General features: G+C 33.8%; 1 protein-coding gene across 2 annotated transcripts in view; it reads left to right on the forward strand.

Annotated features, from left to right (window-relative positions):
- Positions 1 to 4: 4 nt before the first annotated feature.
- Positions 5 to 24732, forward strand: part of ESF1 (ESF1 nucleolar pre-rRNA processing protein homolog) — a 62289-nt gene continuing 37561 nt past the window's right edge. The window contains exons 1-9 of one of the 2 annotated variants that reach the window (XM_037494536.2): positions 5 to 62; positions 1289 to 1965; positions 5490 to 5887; positions 6471 to 6584; positions 7664 to 7764; positions 8685 to 8837; positions 11597 to 11711; positions 13335 to 13482; positions 17449 to 17604. In XM_037494536.2, coding sequence (XP_037350433.1) covers positions 1332 to 1965; positions 5490 to 5887; positions 6471 to 6584; positions 7664 to 7764; positions 8685 to 8837; positions 11597 to 11711; positions 13335 to 13482; positions 17449 to 17604 — 1819 coding nt within the window. In that variant the 5' untranslated portion in view covers positions 5 to 62; positions 1289 to 1331. The other variant, XM_054696259.1, reaches the window with a different exon arrangement.

Raw genomic sequence — 24732 nt, forward strand, 5'->3', positions numbered from 1 at the left:
AGCGTCGCGCGGAGGATTGTGGGTGTGGGTCCCATGTGAGAATCGGAGAGTGCCTGGAAGGGGTAAGTAGAGTTTTTCGTTCCAGAGGGAAGGATGTAGTGGCGCCGAACCAGTCTTTGGGAGGGTGCCCTTCGATGTTGTGAAGGGTGCGCCTCTTCTTACTTTCCAGCCTCACTCTTCGGATGTCCTTATTCGTCCAATCGGTCCTGTTGGGGACTTCAACCCAGTATCTGGGAGTGGAGAAGAAAACCCAGGTTCTGGGGCCATCGCGGTGTTCCCAGTCTTAGAGGGTGAGAAAGGGAGGGTGGGCGTCTCAGATGAGATCAGGTGCCCTCGCGTCTCCGAATGTCTTGACGTTTATCGACTGGTTTAGTTCTAAACGCTTAGGTGCACTACCTCTAAAAGTTGGATCAGATGGTACCGACCTCGTTAGTCGAAAGACTAAATGCTTAAGTACTTAATCGAAATTTTGAATTTTTCTTGGTATGTAAAAAGTTCTCAAATTTAAGGGGAGAAGTCTAGCTTTATAGTCAAGATTTTAAATAAAACACTGCTTCCCTCCAGTCATTTCCTTTTTGTGCTCAGTAATCAATGACTTTTTGAAACTCATTGCAAAACCAAATCTAGAGATGCTAAACCACTACTTACTACGAAAGGAACAATACCCTGCCCTTTTATATTCTGTGTTTTTGGCGGGAAATCAGCCCCTTTCGGCCTTGGTTACTCCTAAAATAAGTTACAGAAAGAAGTAATTATTGACTTAAGAGTGAAAATATCTGTTTCCTGTAGGGTGTTTGGATTTAAAGAGGGAACTTTGTGAGCTAAATCTGAATTGATTTTGTTCTGTGAAGAGACTGGCCTTGTAGAACTAAAGGCCACTGGAAGTAGCATGTGGTAAAAATGAACAGAAAGTGGTACTAGAATGTGAAGAAAAGAATGAGACCAATGGAGGCATGAGAATCTTTTAGTTACATTAACTTTTAACTTGTGACACAGGTAAACATATAGATGTATAGAAATTGTAAGTGCCTAGTAAGCATTTCCCTCCACCATGAAGTCCTAGAGTTCTACCTGGTTATGTGTTAAATTTGTTTTTCCAAATATTCTGCAATTGAAAGAGAATATTCTTACAGTTAGTGTGTGTGTGTGACTTAGAATAAGTTTGGAAATGTAATTAAAAGTGTTATCTTTATATTTAACTGAAAATCTATTAGAAATATCTTTTCTTTCATCTTATTTAACTGTGTTACTAACCTTGCATTATTCTGACATTTGTGTTATTTTTTAGTATTTGGTTTCTTCGAGAATTTTTCCAGAGACACACTTAAAAAATGACATCCCAACAAGAAATAATGAGTGACCAGCGGTTTCGGCGGGTTGCAAAGGACCCAAGATTTTGGGAAATGCCAGAAAAAGATCGAAAAGTTAAAATTGACAAGAGATTTCGAGCAATGTTTCATGACAAAAAGTTTAAGTTGAATTATGCGGTGGATAAAAGAGGACGCCCCATCAACCACAGCACTACAGAAGACTTGAAACGTTTTTATGATCTTTCAGATTCTGATTCAGATCTATCTGATGAAGATAACAAAGAATTAAACCAAAAGGAGATGAAGAAGAAAAAATCCCAGACTAAAAGTAAAATAGAATCCAAAAATCCAGCTGTGGAGAAGAAGAAACAAGCTAAGAAAGTTAATCAAAAGGATTCTAGAAACAAAGATGATTTAGATAACTCTGGCAAAATGAAAACTGTATACAAAACTAAGAAGATAGATTCCAAAATAAGTCCCAAGAAAGATAGCCAAGAATTTACACAAAAAAGGGCAAAAGGGGAAAAAAACATTTTTCAACTTCGCACAGACTTGAGTCCCAAAGGAAAAGTAAGAACAGCAGACTTGGGCATCTCTGAAATTGTGAAATTTCCCAAGGCAAAGTATTCTGAGACAAGAGGAAAAATGCAATCAGGTTGGTTGAAATGAATCTTAATTTTAGGGTTCTTTTGTATTACATTGCTTTTATATTCATATGTTAAAAAAGTAAACCAATGTCATAAGAATATTCATAGTATAAGGGGATGGTTCTAAGGCTTATTTTGAAGTGTAAAATTAAGGGGGGGAATTACCATATAATATTGTTACTAGTTTTTTATTTGGTGCCATACCAGCTGGAAGAAAGTTAAATAAAAACTTGTCCTGAGGCCACACAATAATTTTGATTTATGATAGTTACTAGTATTCTGTATTCGGTAACAGAGAATTTCAGAAACCAGAGAAAGTGTTCTTCTCATCACATACGTGGTATCTAAGGAAATAAACAGAGATGGGTACTTACTCATTCAACTACTTTTAACTGGTTCATGGCAGATAAAGCCTGAATAAGACATGGTTCTCCATCTCGGGCATAATGGTAGCTTATCTAATGCCTGTGTAAATTAGAAAAAGGTATGCCCTTCTGAACACATAGAACTTCCAGTTTACTGAGGGACAGTACCTTTGAATATGACAATGGTTTCTTTTCCCCTGAGCAGTCATGGCCCACCTGCAGGATGCATAGCTTGGTAAGTGGAATTTGGATTTGATTTTAATCCTTCTTGCTCCTTTGCAGATCCTCTTCTGCAAATAACCTGCTAGCCTCTAAGCAGTAACGCTAGTCTAAAGTAACACTGTCCCATTCCATTTGTAGTGGAACCTGGCAGGAAACTGAGGTATAGAGAAAAGGGCTATGAGTCTGGTTCCTGAAACTGGAGAATAAAATCAGAATAGAAACAATAGCAAGGTTGGTTTGATGCTTAGTTTGCAAGTCTTGAATCTTTTAAACATCACTAGATTTAGGACTGTGGCATAATGTAGCATCCATATAATCCTTGTACTGATTTTACAAAATCTTCTTACGTACCTTTTTTTCATTTTTGTAAATCACCTCAAGAAATTAGGATTTATTAGTCAGGAAACAAGGATAAAGTGACTTACCTAAGGATACAAATAGATGAACCTGCAGTTCAAGTATTTGAATCTTTTTACCCCACCAGCTTGCTTTACGTTCATTGCAAGTCTACAGAAGATATTTGCCAGTAGGGACTAAGTGACTCCATATATAACCATCTTTTGTTCATTATTTATCTATCAATTATCATTTTAGCAACTATTATATGTAAGGGGCTTTTTAAATGCTATAAGGTAAAGATGATGTGAGAAGTTGCAGTTCAGTATTTGTCATTTTAAAATGTTAATGTCTAAACTTGAATTTTTAAGAACTTATTTTAAGGAAATAATTGTAGATATGCAAACCTGTACTCCTAAAACATTCAGTTTTGTAAACCAAAGGTACCGCAGTAAACATAATAATTAGAAAAAAAGGTAATATGATGTGTAAAAAATGTGCATTGTAGCGTTTTTAAATTTTAAAAAGTGGTCACAAATCATTTGAAGCTAGACTAAGATAAAAGGTTAAACATGTCGGTGATACATGAAGTTTTAAAAATAGATTACAAAATAGTATAAATGGCATGATCAACTACTTGAAAGAAATTGGTGGGTATATCATGAAAAACAAATTTAGGGTGTTATGTGCCAAATAACCATTTAATTGTCTCTAAATGAAAAATTACTAGTCATCTTTATTTTGTTAACTAAGTTTTATTTTCTAAACTGTTTGCACTGAGCATCCAGTACTTTTGTAGTTAGGGGGGAAATGTTAAAACGTTTTTTAAAAGTGCTTGGATAAGTAGTAATGTTTGCGATCTATGCCAGAGTAGTGCCTTCTAGGAATAGAGGTAATCTTACATTTTTTAACATAAGAATTTGTACATGGCAGGCTCAGAACAAATAGTTAGTGGGAGAATACTCTGAATGTATTTGCTATTGTCAAAAACACTAGAATACAAGGTCTTTTTAAATTTTCCATCTATCAGTTTATATAACTGAAATATAATATGTGTATAATTGTATGTGAGATGTTATATGTCAGATAATATTCAGATTTTTTCACATTAAGTTATGTAATTATTTCAACATCTTAGGGGAAAAATGTGACCATCGTAGCTGTGCTTTCAAGGATTTCATTTAGAACAAAACTAATTTTTTTATACAGATTTATTTATTTATACAAGCACTGGGGTATAGGCCAGAGGCGCAGGAGGGTGAGAGAATTCACCAGAGACAGAGCGGGGAGCAGAACAGGTAGAAGGACTGAAATACACTGGTGAGGGGAGCAGTGGGCGAGACAGAAAGGTCTGCCGCACCATGTGGGAATCTCATCCTGGCCTGCCGGGAATTGAACCGGTGCTGCAGAGGCTGCCAACAGCTTTACAGGGCTGCGCTCAACCTGCTGCGCCACCAGGGAAGCCCCCAAGCTAATTTTTTATTAAAAATAATTTTTAATATAATGAAAATGATTGGTCATATACAAATTTATGATAATTCCTGTAGCCTCTTAAAGGACTCAAATGCACTGCATATTCAGCATATCAACCTGAACTCATGATCTACCTCCACCAGAGAAATTGATTTTCTTCCAATGCTGCCAGTTTACTTATCTACACTTAACAGTTATCTAGCCCTGAAGGCCAAGAAACCAGCCTAATCTATATATCTAATTACTATTGGTTTTTACCTCTTAACTGATTTTAAAAGCCAGAAGTAACTCCATTCACTTCTCTGCTTCTCTCCGGCCATGAGCTTTGTGTTACCTTCATTTCTTGTCTGTAATAAAATACTGCCCTTATAAGTCTTTATTCATATTCACTCTTGATTCCTCTGGTCATTTTTACAATATAGCCAAGATGATCTTTTCAATACGCAGATGTGATTGTGACCCTCCTAAAAATGTAGTGGTGACTTATTGCTTTATGAATAAAACCAACTTTTGTGTGTGATTTTTGGATAGTGTATTCCCACGTAAATCTTCAGTTTAATTTTTTACTTGACTCCTTGCTTTCTGCAATTCAGACATGCTTGCCAGTTTTTCCTGTTAGTGGATCTTTACATCTACTATTCTTGTTGTCCAGAGTATTTCCTTCATCTGCTAGTCTAACTTTGATACCTCTTCTTCATCCTTCAAGTAGCAAATCACTTATCACTCACTGAGATCTGCTCTCTATATATATATCATTCCCTTTGGCCCTTATTCTGGTAGTAATTTCATTTTTTATGTGTATTGATTGTGTATTGATTTGATTGATTTGATATCTATCAGTCTATCCTCTTCACTCAACTGGAAATTCATTGAGAGCATTGATTGCTTCTCTTTTGCTAATGATCATATATTGAGCACATGTAAGTACTACATGAATGTATGAACCTATTCTTATGATCTGGGTATTTATTAATATTTCCATTCAATAACTTGCACTGGGTATAAATTTTGCTGAATTTATATTTTCCTTTATTTGTTTTTTAGAAATAATTTTATCAGATTTTAGGTCAAAATAGCTGTAATTCAGTATCTTGTCTACATTTTCTGAATTTCTTCCTCTTTTTATCTTTTTGCAGAAGTTCCACACAAAATGAATAGAGATAGTAATCATGAAAAATCACCAGCTGGTAAAATGTTTGACAAAGATGATCTGGAGGAAGATTTAGAAAGTGCTAGTGAAATAGGATCTGATGAAGAATCTGAATATGAAACAGGAGGCATTGGTAGAGCTCCAGCTAGTGATGATGACAGCGAAGATGATGAAGATGAAGATGAGAGTAGTGGTGATGATGATGATGATGATGATGATGAAGAAGAAGAAGAAAGTGACAGTGGCCCTGATCTAGCCAGGGGTAAAGGAAATATAGAAACTAGTTCTGAAGATGAAGAAGATATGGAAGATTACCTTCCACAGGAATCTGGTTTTGAACATGCTTGGAGAGAATTAGATAAGGATGCTCCTCGCGCTGATGAGGTGACCTTTTGAATACATGTTTGTGAAGAGCACACAGTACAAGTAACTTTTATGGATGGTAGGATTGATGTCATTAAATTGAGTAGGGAAAACCTTTTTGGTAAATAATTCATTTTTAATGATTCTACTTAAACCATCTTGAAATGGTCTATATCTGTATTAATTAGCTCTAATTAGGACATAATAGGGAGAAGTCCTACATAGTCATGAAATTTTTTAGAAAATACTTGTTTTAGTGAGCTTATAGTTTAGTTTCCACTACACTTATTGGAAATGATACAGAGTGACATACTTAACTTCCCTTCATATGCATGGATAGCAACGTTTAACAAAGTTAGTAGTTCAAAAATGGGTTCAATGCCATATTTTGATTTAAGAACTAAGAACCAAGTAAAAGAAAGTGCTAAGTGTTGAGTTGTTCTTTTTTATGACTGCTCTCCAGTTCTCTTTTGCATATTGAAAACACTTCAGAATTTGGGGGAAAGAAAGTATTATATTTTTAGTATGTTTTGCAAGCATTGGGAATGATATAAGTTTTGCAAGATTGGGAATGATATAATATTTAATATTTCTTGTTTCTTAGATTACACGTCGATTAGCAGTTTGCAACATGGACTGGGATAGATTAAAGGCAAAAGATTTGTTGGCCCTGTTCAATTCATTTAAACCTAAAGGAGGTGTTATATTTTCTGTAAAGGTGAGAATTGATTTCATTTTTAGTAAATAAAAGCATTTTAAGTTAATTTTCATTTTTAAGTTATAATTTTGCTTTTAAGGAAAAAAATCTGGAAATTATCTAATACAGTTAGACATGAAGCTATTAGACACAAAAGTTAGGAAGAGGTAAAATTGTTATTCATGGACTATATGATGTGTATTCTTTAAAAAATCCAGATAAATCTTTTAGAATGCTATTATATCAATAAAAGAACAGGATATAAGATAAGTATTTAAAAAAAAAATTATTCTTTATTGTCAGCATTAACCAATTAAGAAAATAACCATTTTTAGTAGGAGCAGAAAACCATAAAATCCATGGTAATTACCTTAAACACGTATGACCTATATTAAGAAAACTAACACTTGATAAACTTGGAAAACTTAAATAAATTTTGGGATACCATATAAGTCTTTGTATAGAGAACTTATTTCAGTGCCTCACCTCATAATAGCTTAAAAACTTCAGATGAAGTAAAGGAAAAATACTGAAAATCAAACTACATTAGCAGAATAAAATAGAAAATCAGAAATCCTGGTGAGGGTAAATTTTTCTTGCATGAAGACTGTATAAACTATATGGTAAAATTGTCTAGTTAAAGAATTTTTTTCAGTAAGTATTGAATAGATGTGACAGGTATAACAAAATTGTTTTTCTTCATTAGTTATATTTTATATATTTAATCATTTTATGTAATTCATGTAAACTATTTAATCCAGCCATTTTTCATTTATGTTTCTAATGAGTTCCTTGAGCTTGGAATCTCATTTTGCTTTTCTTAATTTTTTTCTTGTATCCAGAATCATTTTGTCCTACTTGGTACATGGAAGAGATACTCTTTTTTTTTTTTTTTCCTAAGCCCTTCATCTGTTACTCAACAGCAAAAATGCCTATTTTTTAAGGTTATTCCTTAGGATTCTTTAGTTTTCTATAGTGGGTTTGAAAGTGAGTAATCTTTACCATTTTCATCAAGTCCAGTTGTAACACTTATAGTTCAGAATTGGATATTTAAGAAAAAGAAAATTGATCTAAAACTGATCTTTTTTCTGTGTGTTTAGATATACCCATCAGAGTTTGGAAAGGAGAGGATGAAGGAAGAGCAAGTTCAAGGACCAGTAGAGTTATTAAGTATCCCTGAAGATGCCCATGAAAAGGATTGGTAATAAGTTACTATGGAAAATAAAACTAAATCACTAATTTAGAATTCTAGTCATTTTAATAGTTAGGACTATAAGTTTATATACTTGGTTAAAACAGGTTGCAAAGCAGAGTAAAGTCTTATTAAGGTGGCACACCATTTTGTATGCATATTTACATTTCTATATTCACAAAAAAAGCTATTGTACTTTTAAAAAACATTTGATAATTGAACTTATTTCCAGTTTTCTCATTCTCATTGCTCTGAATTTGTAAATGTTACCGTTTTCCTGATATAGGTGTATTTATCCTCAAATTGTTTAACTTATTTGAAGATTAAATACAAAAATGAAAGATGATAAAATTATTTACCATGTAGTATAGAAAAAAATGAAGGTAGTTTCAAACCACAAGGTGGAGCTGTCTGCTCACTTAGTAAAAATGGCGGTTAAATAGATTGGTGGCAGCAGAGAGCAGATGAAGAACCTGTTAGTATTGTAGTTAAGTGAAATTAAATTTATAACCATTTGGACTTGATAACATGTATGTGGAATAAACATTGTACAACATCAGAAATCTTTGTAATTACAGCTAATACTTTATTAGCATTTTTAAAATACAGTGCTGTAGTGAGAAGGCTATATGTAGAAATATAATTATTCTAAAATTTAAAATCAGAGGTAAACAAATGTAATTCTTACATTCTCCTTTTCTAGGTATCATATTCCAATCAAAATACCTAAATTCTGTTCCTTGTCAAATTAATACATTGAACTTACTAAGTATTTACTGTTCATACAGCTAAAGTTATGAAGGAAAGCTGGATTAGAATGAGGGTCAGCTTGTGTATATTTTTCATGAAATAATTAAATTTGTTTTTAAAAGGGAGATAAGTATTTGTGCTCCTGTATTACTAAGCTTAACGAGTTTTTCCCCTTTTAGGACTTCTAGAGAAAAATTGAGAGATTATCAATTCAAACGATTGAAGTACTATTATGCAGTAGTAGACTGTGATTCTCCTGCTACAGCCAGTAAAATTTATGAGGATTGTGATGGCCTGGAATTTGAAAGTAGTTGTTCATTCATAGATCTAAGGTAATCCGCTATCTATCTTACCAATTTAATCATGCAACACAACATGTTTATAAGAGGTAAAATATTAGAGCTGGTGATGGTCTCTGTTGTTTCATATTCTAAATAAGAATTTTTTTCCTTTTGGATAAAAATCTATCCTATGAAACGTCACTCTTAAACTGGAATGAGAAAATGCTAAAACATTAATGTATGAGTCAATTCCACATTCATGTCTTTTCAAACATGTTGACTATGTTTTTAGGTTGATGGGTTATATATGAAATATTTCTTTGCTGCTCTTAGAACTAAACCTGGTGAAGTAAGTTTTTAAGCGGTATTGAGGTGGGGGCAAAAGGATTTGCTAATAAACTGGTACGCCTAAATCTGTGCTGATAGTCGTTACATCTGGCTGTTTAAATTTACTTAAAATTTTTAAAAATTTAAAGTTTGTTTGCTTGGTAATTCTAGACACATTTTAAGTATTTATTTGCCACATATAGGACAGAACAGATACAGAACTTTGCTGTTCCCACAGAAAGTTCTGTAGGACAGTACTGTTCAAAATGCTGCTCATTGAATGATTGGTTCTACTGGCATTGTCTTCAGACTTGGGCATTATTTTTAACCATGTTGTAAAGTCAGGAGTGGACATAGTGCAGGTTTTCTAATCCAGCAGACCGGGTAAAGGAGGAGTCAGAGTCCTGGAGACCTCGGTGGCTTTTGCAGGTTTTTTATTGGGATTTACCCAGTACACAGCAGGCAAGGGTGCTGGGGGGCCGGGAGGCTGGCAGGCCTCCCAGCCCCCAGCAAGTCTTCACTCTATCTGGGCTCTCCAGCGTTCTCTGCTTCTTTCTTGGCTTCTCTTTTGGCTTTTACTGGCGTCCCCGTGACGCCACCCTTAAAAAAGCACAGTCTTAGCCCAGGTGAATCCCATCTACCTATGCCCACATCCTACTCCAGGTGCCCGCCATCAGGCATGCATTCAGGATCGCAAGGATCCATCATCTATCCTGATGGCGGGAGGGCAGAAAAGCGTGACATTTTTCCTTACCCTACACATGTGTTCAGGCTTCTCTAACGCAGCTAAAAAAACCTTATGTGTTTATAAATGTCAGTCCTAAAGAAATAGGAAATTGAACTACTATACTATTTTATGATTAACCTAGTCCTTTGAACCTAGTAAACTGTTCAACAGTGACATTTAAAATAGAAATCACTTCTTGAGATCCAGGTTTGTTAGAGGCTTTATCTTATCAGATAAGCTATTCCTTTCCTGTTCTGTAAAAATTTCAATAGGAGGTACTCATTTAAATGTTTAAATAATAGTTACCAAACTGTTAAAATGTCAGACTCTGAGTATCATGAATTTACATCACATGTTCCTTTCCTGAATTGTTTTGCTCTTTCTGTTTCCCTTTTGGGATATTTCCATGTGGAGTTAGTATAAGTTCTGGCAGTGCCTAGAAAATAAGATCAATGACCTTAGAAAAAAATGTACATTCTCAGTTTTATTTTCTTATATACAGCATCAGAAAAGAAAATTGAGTTTTCTGCTGTGTAGGGTAAGGTAAAAAGTATCAGGCTTTTCTGCCCTCACGCCATTAGGATAGATGAGGGAACCCTGTGGTCCTGAATGCATGCCTGATGGCGGGCACCTGAAATGGGTACACCTGGACTGAAAGACTGAGTTTAAAAGGGCGGCATCACAGGGACGCCAGCAGAAGCCAAGAACCAACAGAAGCCGAAAGAAGAAGAAGAGAAGCAGAGAGAACGCCAGAGAGCCCAGATAGAGTGAGGATTTGCTGGGGGCTGGGAGGACTGCCAGCCTCCTGGCCCCCCAGCACCCCTGCCTTCCATATGCCTGGTAAATCTAAATAAAAGACCTGCAAAAGCCACTGAGGACTCTGACTCCTCCTTTACCCAGTCTGCTGGATCAGAAACCCTGCACTGTGTCTAGTCCTGCCCGTTACAGCTGACATCCAATTATCTAGGGGTACCCACTTCTGCCCCAAATATGAAAGTATGCATATTAATAACTTAAAAATAATGACTTCAGGTATTTTTTTCTAAGTCCATACAAAAGTGCAACTAGAGGAGACCTAATGAACCTTATTTATTCATCCATCCCCAGAAATATCCTTGTTGATGGCTGTGTGGCATATGCTTTTTGTATGGATAGAAACGAAATTACTAAACCTAAATATGATAATCATAGAGTGTTTTACTCTTTGCTTGTTATCCCACCATTCCTGATGCCTCAGAGTTGTTAAACAATTTGCAATAGTTAATTTATATTTAATAGCTATTTGTGGGGGGAAATGTAAGATAAGATTTTTAGTCTTTAGGAATAAACTGTAAACTTTTTCTTACTTTCAGTGACATCTGATGTGTATGATACTTTAATTTCAGAATATTTAACCATTAGTATTTATATATGATCTTCAAAATATACAGCAAGCCAGTACTACAGGTCATTTTAAAAGTATAAGGGACCTATGTGTGTTTGCACCTGACTCATATTAACTGACTCCTAATACAGGGTTTCTACATATACAGAGTACACTCAAAAATAGTGGAATTACAGATCTGTAGCTTTGAATTTCACAAATTTTGTGCCGAGATTATTTCTAACGTTGTTTGCCTCATCTACATGTGTGTTCTGTAGAAACTATTATATGGTATGTATGTATAAACTATGACTAATTAAAAGGGAATCTAAACTCTGGTTGTTTATCGCTGCAGCATATGTTTAAATAAATTATTTTTTCTTTGTTTCCTAGGTTTATACCGGATGATATTACTTTTGATGATGAGCCCAAGGACATAGCCTCAGAAGTGGATTTAACAGCATATAAACCAAAATATTTCACATCTGCTGCAATGGGAACGTCAACGGTATTTCTTAGCTTTTAGAAATGTCTAGCTGGACTCTATTATTTTAAGAAAAGACTTTGTATGTTATTTGCTTATAGCATCTCTGGAAATGGAGAGTATCCAAAATTTTATTTCATGAGTACAAAAAGAAATGAGCCACAGTACATTTGCATTTTTATCTACCACATCTGTTGGAACCTTTTTTCAGATCTTTGTTATGCCTTTAAGCCCTAGTCAATTACCTGCAATTGTTTCTGTTTTTTCTTCTATCTTTCCCATACACTCTTATTCAACTAGATTCTTTAATAAGTAATGTGTTGGTTATTAATGTCCTAGGGAGTAGGGGGACGTAGGTAACAGATCCCCAAATCACAGTTAAATCAGAAAATTTAAAAATAAAAACATTTTTTCTGTAGATATGATCCAAAATTGTAAAAATATTTGAAGTGGAATAATTCAGGACTACTAGTTGTTATGCTAACGCATCGTCACCAGCAACCAAAAGATTTCTATTGAATTGGCTTATTATTTAGCCATATACCTTTTCTCTTCCCTACTCCCTACCCACACCCCATAAACCTGTCTACACCTGGATCCTGTGGAAGCTTTCCACTGCCTTTCGTGCCAAATCATTATGCTCTTCTAAGGATGGGCTAGTGGCAGGGAGGGAGCTACTGTGTCTTTCACCAGTGTGCTGTGGTGGGGACTATTTAACCTTGATTAGTTACTGATTCTAGTGGAAGCCCCCAATTATGCAATAAGTGAAGTCTAAAATTATCAGCCACATAAAACATAGGGTCATGTCATTTTCAAGACTACAAATAACCATAGTAAGCCTGTCCAGCCAGCCAGTCTAGATTTCCTAGAGTTTGGCTGTGTCATCTACATCTCTTCCGTTCTACCAACAGTTTTGTGGTGATAACTGAGACTTAATTACCAGGGAAGGGATAATTCTAAATCCTGTCACTGGCTAAAACTTTAACACAATGACAGATATTCTAAGAATCCCCTGGTTAATTTTTGCCTACTATATTGTTTTGCTCTGAGGAGATTAGCCTGAGAAAAATAGTTGTGATGAAGATAAAACCTCTAATAGCATCCTATCTGAGAATAAGGTTGCTTACAGGACAGGAGCCAATCACCAGATCATTCATGTTATGGATTAATTCCTGTATTATGGTGGTCTGCTGTACTTCCAAACAATAGAAGCCTTTCTCATCAGTAGCTCTTAATCTTTTTTTTTTTTTTTTTTTTTGGATAATAGACCCCATTTAGATTGTTTTAAAAGTTTTATTAAGAGATTTCACATAGTTTATAGATTCTTGAAACACCTAGAACTGAGTGAAAAACATATTTTCTCTGTTACATAGTAATTTTTTCAGTGTTATGCTTTCTTTTGTCTGCTCACTCACACACTGATGAATTTTTACTCCCAATAATGAAGTGCCTTGCATAATGGCAGAGAGTTAGGAGGAGGAAGGTAGATTCTCTTTCCACAAATAGAATGCTTCTTATTAAATATGTAATTTATTTGTCTTGGCATAGCCTTGCTTTTTAGCTTTCTGTTAGACTTCCAAGTTAATGATAAATATTCTTTAACAAATTTGTGTTTCTAATTTTATTTTTTTAATGCATTGGTGAAAGGTGGAGATCACTTGGGATGAAACTGATCATGAAAGAATTACAACACTCAACAGGAAATTTAAAAAGGAAGAGCTTTTGGATATGGATTTTCAAGCCTACTTAGCTTCCTCTAGTGAAGATGACGAGGAACTAGAAGAGGAACTACAAAGTACTTGCTAATCTTTTAATGTTCTACATCTGTAGGCATTTGGATGACTAAATTAGAACTATTAACTTTGATAGTAGCTTGAAAGGTAGCACCAAATGAATTCTAAAACTTATACAAAGAATACTCACATGTATAGTATTATATACACCTATAGATAGTAATCGAGAATTTTTATTTAAAAATATTTTCTTAACCTGAATATCTTTAACCATAAGCATTTTCTTTAAAACCCTAAATTCACAAAGTCTAGCTTTTTAGACTTGTCTTGATTCATTTAGTTATGCAGTCTTTTAACAAACTAGTAAAATGATTTATTATTTCCCTTTTTTTAACTTGACTCTCCCTTTGGATGGATTGAATATTTCCTACATTTTTCTTGTTGACTAGGAAGCTCATGCTGTTGAATCTGCTGATAGACCTATCCATTGAGTTAATTCTGGTTATTGTATTTTCACCTTTAAAAATCTAGTGTGGCTGTTTTTCAAGTCAGTAATATTACTTACAGTTTTGTATTCATCGCACATATTTTCAGCACTTTTATTTCTGTGAATAGTCAATGATACTTTCAGTTTTTCAAATCTTTTTGACTTGCTTTCTATTACTTTACAAGATATTTCTCTTCTGTTTACATGTGTGCTTGGTTAAATTTGTGTACTAATTTGATATTTGAGATGAGAGTATCTCATCAGAGAGACTTTATCTACTTAGGTGATTCCGAGAATGTATTACTCCAAGTTTTAAGGCTTGAAGGTACCTGGACTTTGTGGGTGATGCAGGTTTGGGTGAGGACTAGTTTATTTCTGATTGACTCTTGAGACTATCTCTGTGTCTGTGCTTAACTTTGTGTTTACTAGTTGAGACCCCCTCCTCTCTGGTTCTTTAACTTTCGCCTTTGTTCTACCAAGCTGCCAGAACTGTAATTCAGTTTCATAGCTATTTCTTCTGCAAATCAGTCAGTGTACTCAGGGCAAGGTAAGTCTTGGACACTGGAATCATCTTTCTGGTGCTGCCTTCTCCTTGATTTTGACTTGGTAATTCACTGATCTGTTAGTTCCTTGAAGTTTTCTTTACTTTTTTCTTCTTTTTAAACATGGAAACTTTGAAGGTGGTTTTTTAAAGTCTTTCATACAATCTGATGTCCTCAGTGAAAAAGGTAGCTCTACAGTACCTACCTTGTCATTAGTGGAAGAAACTCTGAGGCAATCTATCTCATTTAAAATTTTTTTTGATGATTGAATAATCAGTGGTGTATTTTTTAATTCTATATGCTGTTTGCTTAATATAATTCATTTATATAAAACAGAGCTAAAAACCCCATTCCTTTATACTGGATCTGACTCTATTTGGGAGTTTGGTTGCTTAATTGTAATTTGTTACCGTTTTTAGTTATTATCATCTCTCTGATGTCTTCATCCTTTTAAACTAATAGATAGCAAATAAAGAACCATAAATGTTTAACATAAATATTAGTATTTAGCAGGAATGAATATTCTTTTATTTGTAGTGTAACATTTTTCACAATTGTACTTTTGGTTTTCCTTTTGTCTAATGTATCATTTTTATAACCTAAATGTTAAAGTAATAAGTCCTAAAATGCTGTTTTAGTATTACCTTAGCACCATTAAACTAACTTTCTTAAATCATATCACCATTTCTTTTAGACTACTGAAGATATTGCTTCATTTTTCTAAGTTTGTCATAAAATTCTACTCTTGAACTGTGTTCCACATATGGAATTAAAAATCTTGTTTTAGTGTTTATAGTTTCTTTCTTCAGACATCTCATATTAATAAAACCACACAATTTCTTAGGTATTTAATAGTCTTCAAAAAAAGTGGTTAAGCACATTTTTTTTAAGTCTTCAGTAGCTGTTGCTTTCTAATTTTTTTGGCATTCCAAGTATTTGAGTGACCATGTTATTTCTGGTGTGCCCGGAACAGCTGAATCATTTTTCAAATAGCCCTTAAGTCTTTATCACTCATATATACACTAATTTATCTAATTTTATTTATATGCCTATATGGCCACTTAACACTTTCTGTGAAAATTCTGCATAGTTTTTCTTATCAGCTGTAAGGGAAAAGAAAAAAATATTCTACATATACTTGTACAGATTGAATACAGATTATTCAGATTGGTTTCTTTCAATGACATATTGACAGTTGGGCAGCTAGTCTTAGTAAAAAATAACCATTAATTTGTCATTATATTCTTGTAAAGCTCTTGTTTTCCTGGTTTCAAAATCCTTACTTCACTGCTGCATAGTGAAGTTAAGGTGCTTAAGCCCCCATGCCTTTTTACTATAGTTGTGAAATGAGTATCATAATAGTACCTAATTTGTGGTTGGAATCATTGAGATAGTGTATATAAAGTTCTTAGCATACTACCTCATATCATATATTTTCACTGAAACATTAATGATTTTTTGTATGAAATATATTGTTTTTAAAAACACCTATTTTTCTTCAGTATTTCAATTGATTATAAGCTTGCCTTAATATTTAAGTTAGTGTTCTGGTAGATATATTAGAATATTTGAATGCCTTGTTATTAAGATGTTCCTGGTATGTATAAGAGATCATAGCAGGGCTTCTTTTACAATTATTTTACTTATAGAGCATTAAAGTTTTCACAAAGTTTTGTCTTTGAATTGGGAAAAAGCAGACCTACATGAGTTATGCCACATTTTAGAGCTTCAGAAAGTAAAATTTTAGTACTGGAAAAAATCAATTTAAAGTAGGCCATCAGAGACTTACCACTAAAATTTCAACCTGGAAGGAGCTTGCTTCTAATTATGTTTTCAGAAGTAAGCTTTTAATAGAAAGAACTACATTGCCATTTTGTTAATGTGTTCCTGATGTTTTATCCATTGAATTACGGGATACACGACAGAATTCCATCCAACATTATTATTGTGGCACAAAGCACAAACAGGAAAAAAATGAATTTCAGCTGTTTGAGTGAAAATGTAAAAGTGTGATAGGATGGAAAGAATGTCCTGGACTATTTTTTATTCATTTAGAGAAAGAAACTATAAAAACATTTATTTAACCAATTTTTTTTTCCATATCACCTTTCTTAAGATGTAAGGACAATCTGTTAACATTGATGTTTCACAGCTAAATGTTTAATGTAAGATATTTTTAGTGACCAGTTTACCCATAACTCATAGAGGAGAGGGTCTTCATTATACTGCTTCTGAGTTTTCCTTTACTGGGGAATTTAGTCAGTTTAATAAGTCTGTATGTTTTGCATTAAACCCAGGCTCTTAATTTATGGTTTTGACTTGGAGAATTATAGTGGAAATATAGAGCAAACAAACTTTTCACATATTAGTTTTCTTTGGTGTTTGATGCCCATGAATTTTATACTGTTCTTTTGTTTTCTGAGTGTTTTTCAAAAATTAGGAAATGAAAATGTGAATACTTTTCCATACAACTTAACTGAATTAATTTCTAATTCATTTTTATTCTCATTATATTAATGAAATTGTTAGAGTAAGTATGGTTGCTCACCATCAAATGGAAAGGACTCATTATTCTTCGTTTTAGATTACAAGCAGTTTCCTTTGTCTCATCAATATGTACAGAATACATCCCAGCCACATTTAGCCATACATTTTAAAACCATTCCACTCGATGCTGAAGGATAGAAAGAGAGATAAAATGCCATTCCTGCATTCTTGCTAATAGAGAAAAGAAGTCTGAGAATGTTATATGGCTACAAAATTATTTTGGAATATGATTCTCAAGAAGAATATGCTAATTTATATTGCTTATTTTTATTATAAACAAAAACTTTAATACATTTAATATTAAGATGTTAAAGTCAGATTTTTATATTCTGTTGTTGAAATATGTCTGACAGCATTTTTTGAAAGGGTATTGGAGTTACTTTGAGATTTAAAGTTAGAGTTAGAAGTAAATTATTTCTGTATATTAAATGAATTTTTTTTGTTGTTGTTAGGTGATGATGGAGACAATGTGGAAGATGGGAAAACAAAGAAGAGTCAGAAGGATGATGAAGAACAAATTGCTAAGTATAGGCAGCTCTTGCAAGTTATACAAGAAAAAGAAAAAGGCAAAGAAAATGATATGGAAATGGAAATTAAGTGGGTTCCAGGTAAGAATTCCATACTCACTAACTGCTCACTTTCATTTTAGGTTGTTGATTCCAGTTTAGATATGAATGAATAGATTAGCTCTTCTTTGGAAACATAATCTTAAAAAAATCTTAACTTTCCATGAGTATTTTGATGAAGAAAATAATGTAGTATTTGCATACATCATTTCATTTACTTAGGACTATGGTTTTAAACTCTTGCCAGTTTATTCTTGGTTTCTTTGATTTATTTACTACAAATAGTCTCAATATAGAAACTTGAATCCAGGTACCATGTGTTCTAAAGTTACTAAACTTCTTCTCAAAATGCATAATTTACAAGTGGACTTTCTCCTATAGCTCCTACTAGACCTTAGTGAATTTTCACTAACATGAGGTTAATTACACAGTTTTCATCACAGCTTTGCTATGAATAGTCAAAGAAGTATAGTGCAGTGATTTTTTTAATGGCCTGAAGGTTTCAATTTTTTTTAGAGTAGACAACACTATTATACTAAATTAAAGCCATGTCAGAGCTAAACAAAAATAAAAGCTAGGATAAACCAAGATTATTTTCAAACATAACTTTTTTCAACATCCTGGACAAAAGAAAGTATCCCTGCAACCAATACTGTTTTTGCAAATTATTGCTGTTTACATTTAGGATATCTTTTAAAGGTATACTTTTTGATAAGGAACTAGCTCTTTATTCTCAACTCATCTCTAGATGAAAGAATCTTGCTTGTAGGAATATATTGCTTAAAAATTAAGTATTCTGTATTCAGATACTTGCTTCTAATAGCTAGTATGTTTTTGTACTGGTATTAAAACAGTTATTTACTTAAGATTATTTAAATTTTGGCAAAGAAATCTACCATATTTTTATATTTCAGGGTTCATTGATTTGTGAATATTAGGATGGATACATCTACATATTGTTATAAAAATATGGTACTCTCTTGTAACTCATTTATTTTTAAATATCTGGAAGTAGTGGTAAGAAAAATGAAATTTAAGAGAACTAAATTAATTTAGCTTGGAGAGGAAAAGCCTAAAAAGTGACTTAATTGTTATTTTTAAGTACTTGCAAGATAAATATGTAAGTGAAGACTTGATCTCTTACGTCAGAAGTCACTGCAATTGCCAGTGGATAAACTCTAGAGAAAGATGGATTTCAGTGTGTTATAAAGAAAAATTATGTTACTAGAATTGTCCAGCAAAAGAGCACAAAGGCTGTTTTAAGGGATTGTACACCCGTTGTTAGTAAACCTCACAAGACAGTATAACCATAACTCAGGGGTGTTTATGAGGAAAAACAAATATTTTAAGGTCAGTTTCTGACTTGTCTTCTTGGATATACAGTGCCAGCACAATTTATTTGGGATCAGATAATTGCTCAGAAGGCTACATTGAATACATTATCATCCCTCAACGTCTGTCATGCATAACTAGTTATCCTGATCCAGTTTGTCAAAAACCATCACAAGGGAGTGCATCGCACTGAAAAAAATAACTTGTATGTCATTGCTTAAAACTTCAAAACCAAGCCATAAAGTGATGAGAAAAAGATTTTTTTAAGCAAAATCCTCCCTCTTTTCTCTGACCTACTTTAAATTATAGAAAACATTTTAATAAAATAAATTATTTAGAGAATGTCAGTCATTCTTTTTTCTTAGCTTTATGTGTGATGATTTCAAATGTCCCTCTTACCCTCTCCTGGCATTGAGTATTATATCAGTTTTTAATGTCTTTTGAATGTTATGAATTATAGGTTAAAAAATATAAATACTATTTTAATGACTAGTACTGTAATTTTATTGAATTTTTTTCTTCCTGCATTTGCTATCATCTTCTCTGCATACCCAGTGTGATCTGTTTTAAATACACGTCTAAATGTGTTACTGCCTTGTTAACACCCTTCAGTGAATTTGTGAAGTAATTTTTTACCTGAGGTTCTTGACTTTATGATTCCAAGAAAGGTTGAGTTTTGTCTGTTAAGTCAAATATGTTATGATTATAGCTTAATTCTAATCTTAGAATGAGCTTATTTAGAAGATACTTTAAATGAGCATTTTAAAATTGAGATACTCGGTTGACTGAAAAAAAGAAGATTTAAAATAAACTTGACTGAGAAGTTTTTATAACCAGATATTTCAAAATTATATTGAGTAGATCAAATCCAACTTTGTCTTAATACAATTATAGAGGGCAAATAAAAATGGTATTTATATTTGTGTCTATAACTAGAAGATTTAAGCAGTATATTTTTCCTATATTTTCCTCACTTGATCATGGTATATTATACTTTTTATATATTCCTGGACTTTATTTAGTAATGTGCTTAAGATTTTTGCACTTGGTATTAAATGCAAATCAGGAATGGTTCTCTGTAGTTTTCATTTCTTGCACTCTCCTTAGTTTTTAGTATCAGGGTAATGCTAGCCTGATGAAGTGAATTGGGAACTTTTCTTTTTAACATTACTTTTTGTCTTGTCTTTTTAATTTGTTGATGTAATATTAGTGCAATACAAAGTACTTTTGGGATGTAAAATCAAAAATTATTATCTATAGTTCTACTACCATAATTCAGCCACTGGGTGATTAGATAGATTGTGGTCAAATTTATTTGTTTATTGTTGAGTATTTAATTATATTTCAGACCTTCCACTGTAGTATACAATTGACATTGAAAAGAAATCTGACCTTAGGCTATTACTGATCCCAAACCCAAAAGTATCAGTACTTTCTTAGATCTGTTTATTCACTTTCATCACCAGCTAAGTAATTGACTTGTTATTTTAGTTAAAAAAAAAAAATTATTTTTCTTTATGCATAAAAGAACTGGGGTGTAGGCCAGAGGTGTGGGGTTGAAAGGATTCACCAGAGACACAGTGGGGAGCAAAAGAGGTGGTTCTACTGAAATACACTGCTGAGGGGAGCAATGGGTGAGACAGAGGTCTGCTGTGCCATGTGGGTTAGCTCCCTGGCCAGTGATCTAACTCATGCTGTAGTAGTTGGCGATAGCTTGATAGCGCTGAGACCTTAACCCCTGTGCCACCAGGGAGGCCCTGGCTTGTTACTTAGAGACTTTGGCTTTTAAGAGCAATTTTTTAATAAAGATGTTTTTCGGAACCTCCCTGGTGGCACAGCGGGTTGAGTGCAGGGCTGTGAAACTGTCCATAGCCTCTGCATCTTTGTTAAAAAATGGCACAGCGGGTTGAGTGCAGGGCTGTGAAGCTGTCCACAGCCTCTGCAGCCTGGGTTCAATTCCCTGCCGGCCAGGGAAATACCCACATGGCGTGGCAGACCTCTCCTGTCTCAGCCACTGCTCGCCCCAGCAGTGCTTTCAGTCCGTCTGTCTGTTCTGCTGCCCACTCTGTCTGGTGAATCCTCTTACCATCCTGTGCCTCTGGTCTATACCCCAGCTCTTATATAAATAAAATAAATCTTAAAAAAAAAGATTTTTTTTTTCCCCACCCCCAATTTTAGAATTGTTTCTGTTGTTTCTGTGCATGTAAGGACTGGTAGAGTGCAGTCAGACCACAAGTGGAAGCTTATGCTGGAAGTCAGCCTCAGTCACTAGTTAAGTTACGTGACTTCCTCACTCATGCAGTAACTTACATGTGTTGTGGATCAACCTGTGGTTCTCTCATAAGCTGTTAAAATTACCAGTGTCAAAACCTCAAATGTTAAATCTCAGAGACCTAGCATCTATGATGTTAGAAATAATCTATAGATTTTTCCATATTTTGAATTATTTTTATAGGATAGCTTCCCAGAAACACAATTACTAGGAAGGGAAAGAATACTTTCTGGGTCTTGAAATTACTGCCAAATTGCTTCCCAAAGGATTATACCAGCTTATAATGCTTCAACAATGAGTAAAAGTGCCAGTTTCATGGAATTATCAACATTGTATATACATATATTCTTTATAGTTAATTGAATGAAGGAAAATTGATCCCCTGATATATAGTGCATTTAAAAAGATTTTAACTAGTATTTTTGAAGGCCCACATGGGGTATTACCAGCTGTGAAACCATAGTTTGTATGTGCACATGCTATATATGTATGTATGAAATGTAGTCTTTTATGTACTAGACTTGTTAATTTAAATCAATAAGCTAATATTTCAGAAACTCAGTTTACACATTTGGAAAGTAGAACTAATAATGTCTGCTTAATTGGAGTTATTTATAAAGGTACCTCATAAACTAAAGAGTACTATTCATGTTATATTCATATTGTTGGTGTTGTGTTTTAAGAAATGTATCTTGGTTAACAGTTATCTTGAGCTTAGGGTTTTTGTGTTGTTATACTTCATTAAACCACAGAGGGTCAGTATAAGATTATACTGCAGCACTCATTGGTTTTTCTGCGGCTTGGATTTCCAGAATACTAAGTTCTACAGAAAAATACATGTTCTTAATCACTAACACTTGTTGGGATATCTCTTGGTTTAGTTTTTAAAAGAAACTGTAATTTAGACTATTAAAACTTTCTTTTTATATCATATTATATGGTATAATAACATCAGGGGTTTAATCTCTTAAGGATAATGTTAAGGGAGGCAACTAAGATACTCAAGTGTTAACAACTAGAATGAACTACTCTTCCTATTTATATCCAGATTCCTTATGGAAATGTGATAGTACAGTCTTATTAACTGGGATTATAAATAAGTTAAAATATTGAATGACAAGATTTTTAAAGGGTAGGGATAAGATTAATTTAGGTTCAAGAGAGAATGAGAGGAATGGAACTGGAGACAGCAAATACGCGTGGCTCCTTTTTCTAAAATCTTTACTGCTGGGAAGTTGCAAACATCATGACACTTCATCTCTTAAAAATTCTTCAACGTGTGACTTCCAAAAACATTCTTCTATTGATACAAAAGCATAATGCTGCATCACACTAAGAGAAAACTAAGAGAATAGTAGTCAGATTTCTCTCTTTTCCAGTATATACTTTTTTAAAAAAATAAATAAATAAGCTTTTATAGAGGTAACATTGGTTTATAACATTATATAAGCTTCAGACATGCTGCATTTTAATTCAACATATGTGATACTGCAATTTCATCACCAAAAGATTTAGTTTCTACCCATTATCATACAATTAACCCTCTTTACCCATTTCACCACCACTCTCCACCTCCTTTTCCTCTGTGATAAACACTAATCTGGTTTCTCTATCTAGAGTTTGTTTTTATTTGTTCATTTGCTTCTTAAATTTCACATAAGTGAAATCATGCAGTATTTGTCTTTTTCCCTCTGATGTATTTCACTTAGCATAATATACTAAAAGTCCTTCCATGTTGTGGCAGATGACAAGATCTCATCCTTTTTATAGCTGTGTAATATTCCATTGTGTGTATATACACCACATCATCTGTCCACTCCTCCATCAATAGACATTTAGTTTGTTTTCATATCTTGGCTATTGTAAATAGTGCTGCAGTGAACATAGTGATGCATATATATCTTTTAAATTACTGTTTTGTACTTTTCAGATAAATACCCAGAAGTGTAATAGCTGGATCATATGGTATTTCTATTCTTAATATTTTAAGAGATCAAGGAGCAAGCTTTTGACTCTACAAAAATTGTTTAAAATAAAGCCCAGAAAAGTTCTATCAGGAGATGCTAGAGAGCATACATAAATACACACACACAGACACAAATAAACACATACGTGCACACACACCCCAGAATCAACAGACACATATTCCTGTACAGTAATTAATCATACTAGGAAGACACTATCTTTTGTTACTCAGACATCAGAGAGAAACAGAACCTGTTTTGTCTTTAAAAAAGGTTTTGAGGGCCTCCCTGGTGGCGCAACCTATGAAGCTATCCACAGCCACTGCAGCACGAGTTTGATCCCCAGCCAGGGAGCTACCCTCATGGTACAGCAGACTGCTCCTGACTCGCCCACTGCTCCCCTCAGCAGTGTATTTTAGTCAATCTGCCTGTTCTGTTCCCCACTCTCTCTCTGGTGGATCCTCTCACTCCCCCATACCTCTGACCTGTACCCCAGTTCTTGTATGCATAACTAATAAATAAGTCTTAAAAAAAATTTAAAAAAAAGGTTTTTGAAAATATCCCCAAGGAATTAGCAATACATTTCTTTTAACTACAGAGATCAGTGTGGTTCAACTTCTGAATACCTAATATAAAACCAACCCTTTCTTCTCAGAAGAGATTCACTTTCATTGCATTTATAAAATATATTTTCCCCATACTACAAAGCTCAGAGTGCTTTCCAAACATTCTGTTACATACAAGGTTGAATCTGTCATTCTGAATTTTCTTGAAGTAATAGTAACTTAGCAAAAATTCATCTGGAAATTTTACAGTGAAATCTGTATCCCTTGATTCAAATACAAGCTAAGGAAGCTGAAAGAAGTTTCTTGACATCAAGAACCTGTCAACCCACTGTGTTTCTCACTATTAGACAGATTAGAGCAATCTAAATCTAGTTTCTCAAACCAGTAATATTTATAGTCCTTTCTTGATCCAAGTTTAGTTTCTTTTAAATATCTACAATAGTTGGATTATAGACTGTCCCACAGTCCTGATATCTTTGACTGTGACTTCACAATTAATTCAGATTAAAAGTTTTTGGCAAGAATTGGCTACAAATGATCTTGTATACTTCGTGTTGCCTCACATCAGGAGGCATATAATGTCAATTTGTCCCATTATTTATACTGTTAATTTTGCTCACTTGGTTTAGGTGATGTTTGACTGTTTATTCCATTGTAGAGGCACATTATTTTCCTTTGTAAACGATAAGTAATTTGTGGGGTGTGTAAATATCCTATTCCTTATATTTTACCTAGTAGTGTTAAGTATTTATTGATAATCCTTGTTAGGTATCTGCTGTGTCATGGTATGGCCTGATAATGAGATAATAAAATTGGAGACCATGGAGTGTAGTGCCAACCAGCAGACTGGAGTTGTCAGTATTACCACCTAAACAGAATACAGGGGAAACGGTGACCTCAAAAGAATACCAGGTCTCAGTGAGAATTAGAGTAAGAGGTATGAGTAAAGAGGATTTTGTTGATGACTAATTATAACTGACTAATGTTGTCAGGGCTTTCTTGTTGAAGAAAGATGGGGAATGGGAATGTTTGGTAT

The sequence above is a fragment of the Talpa occidentalis genome, unplaced genomic scaffold, assembly GCF_014898055.3.
Source record: "Talpa occidentalis isolate TD23 unplaced genomic scaffold, MPIMG_talOcc4v2.1 talOcc4.10, whole genome shotgun sequence".
Classification (NCBI taxonomy): domain Eukaryota; kingdom Metazoa; phylum Chordata; class Mammalia; order Eulipotyphla; family Talpidae; genus Talpa; species Talpa occidentalis.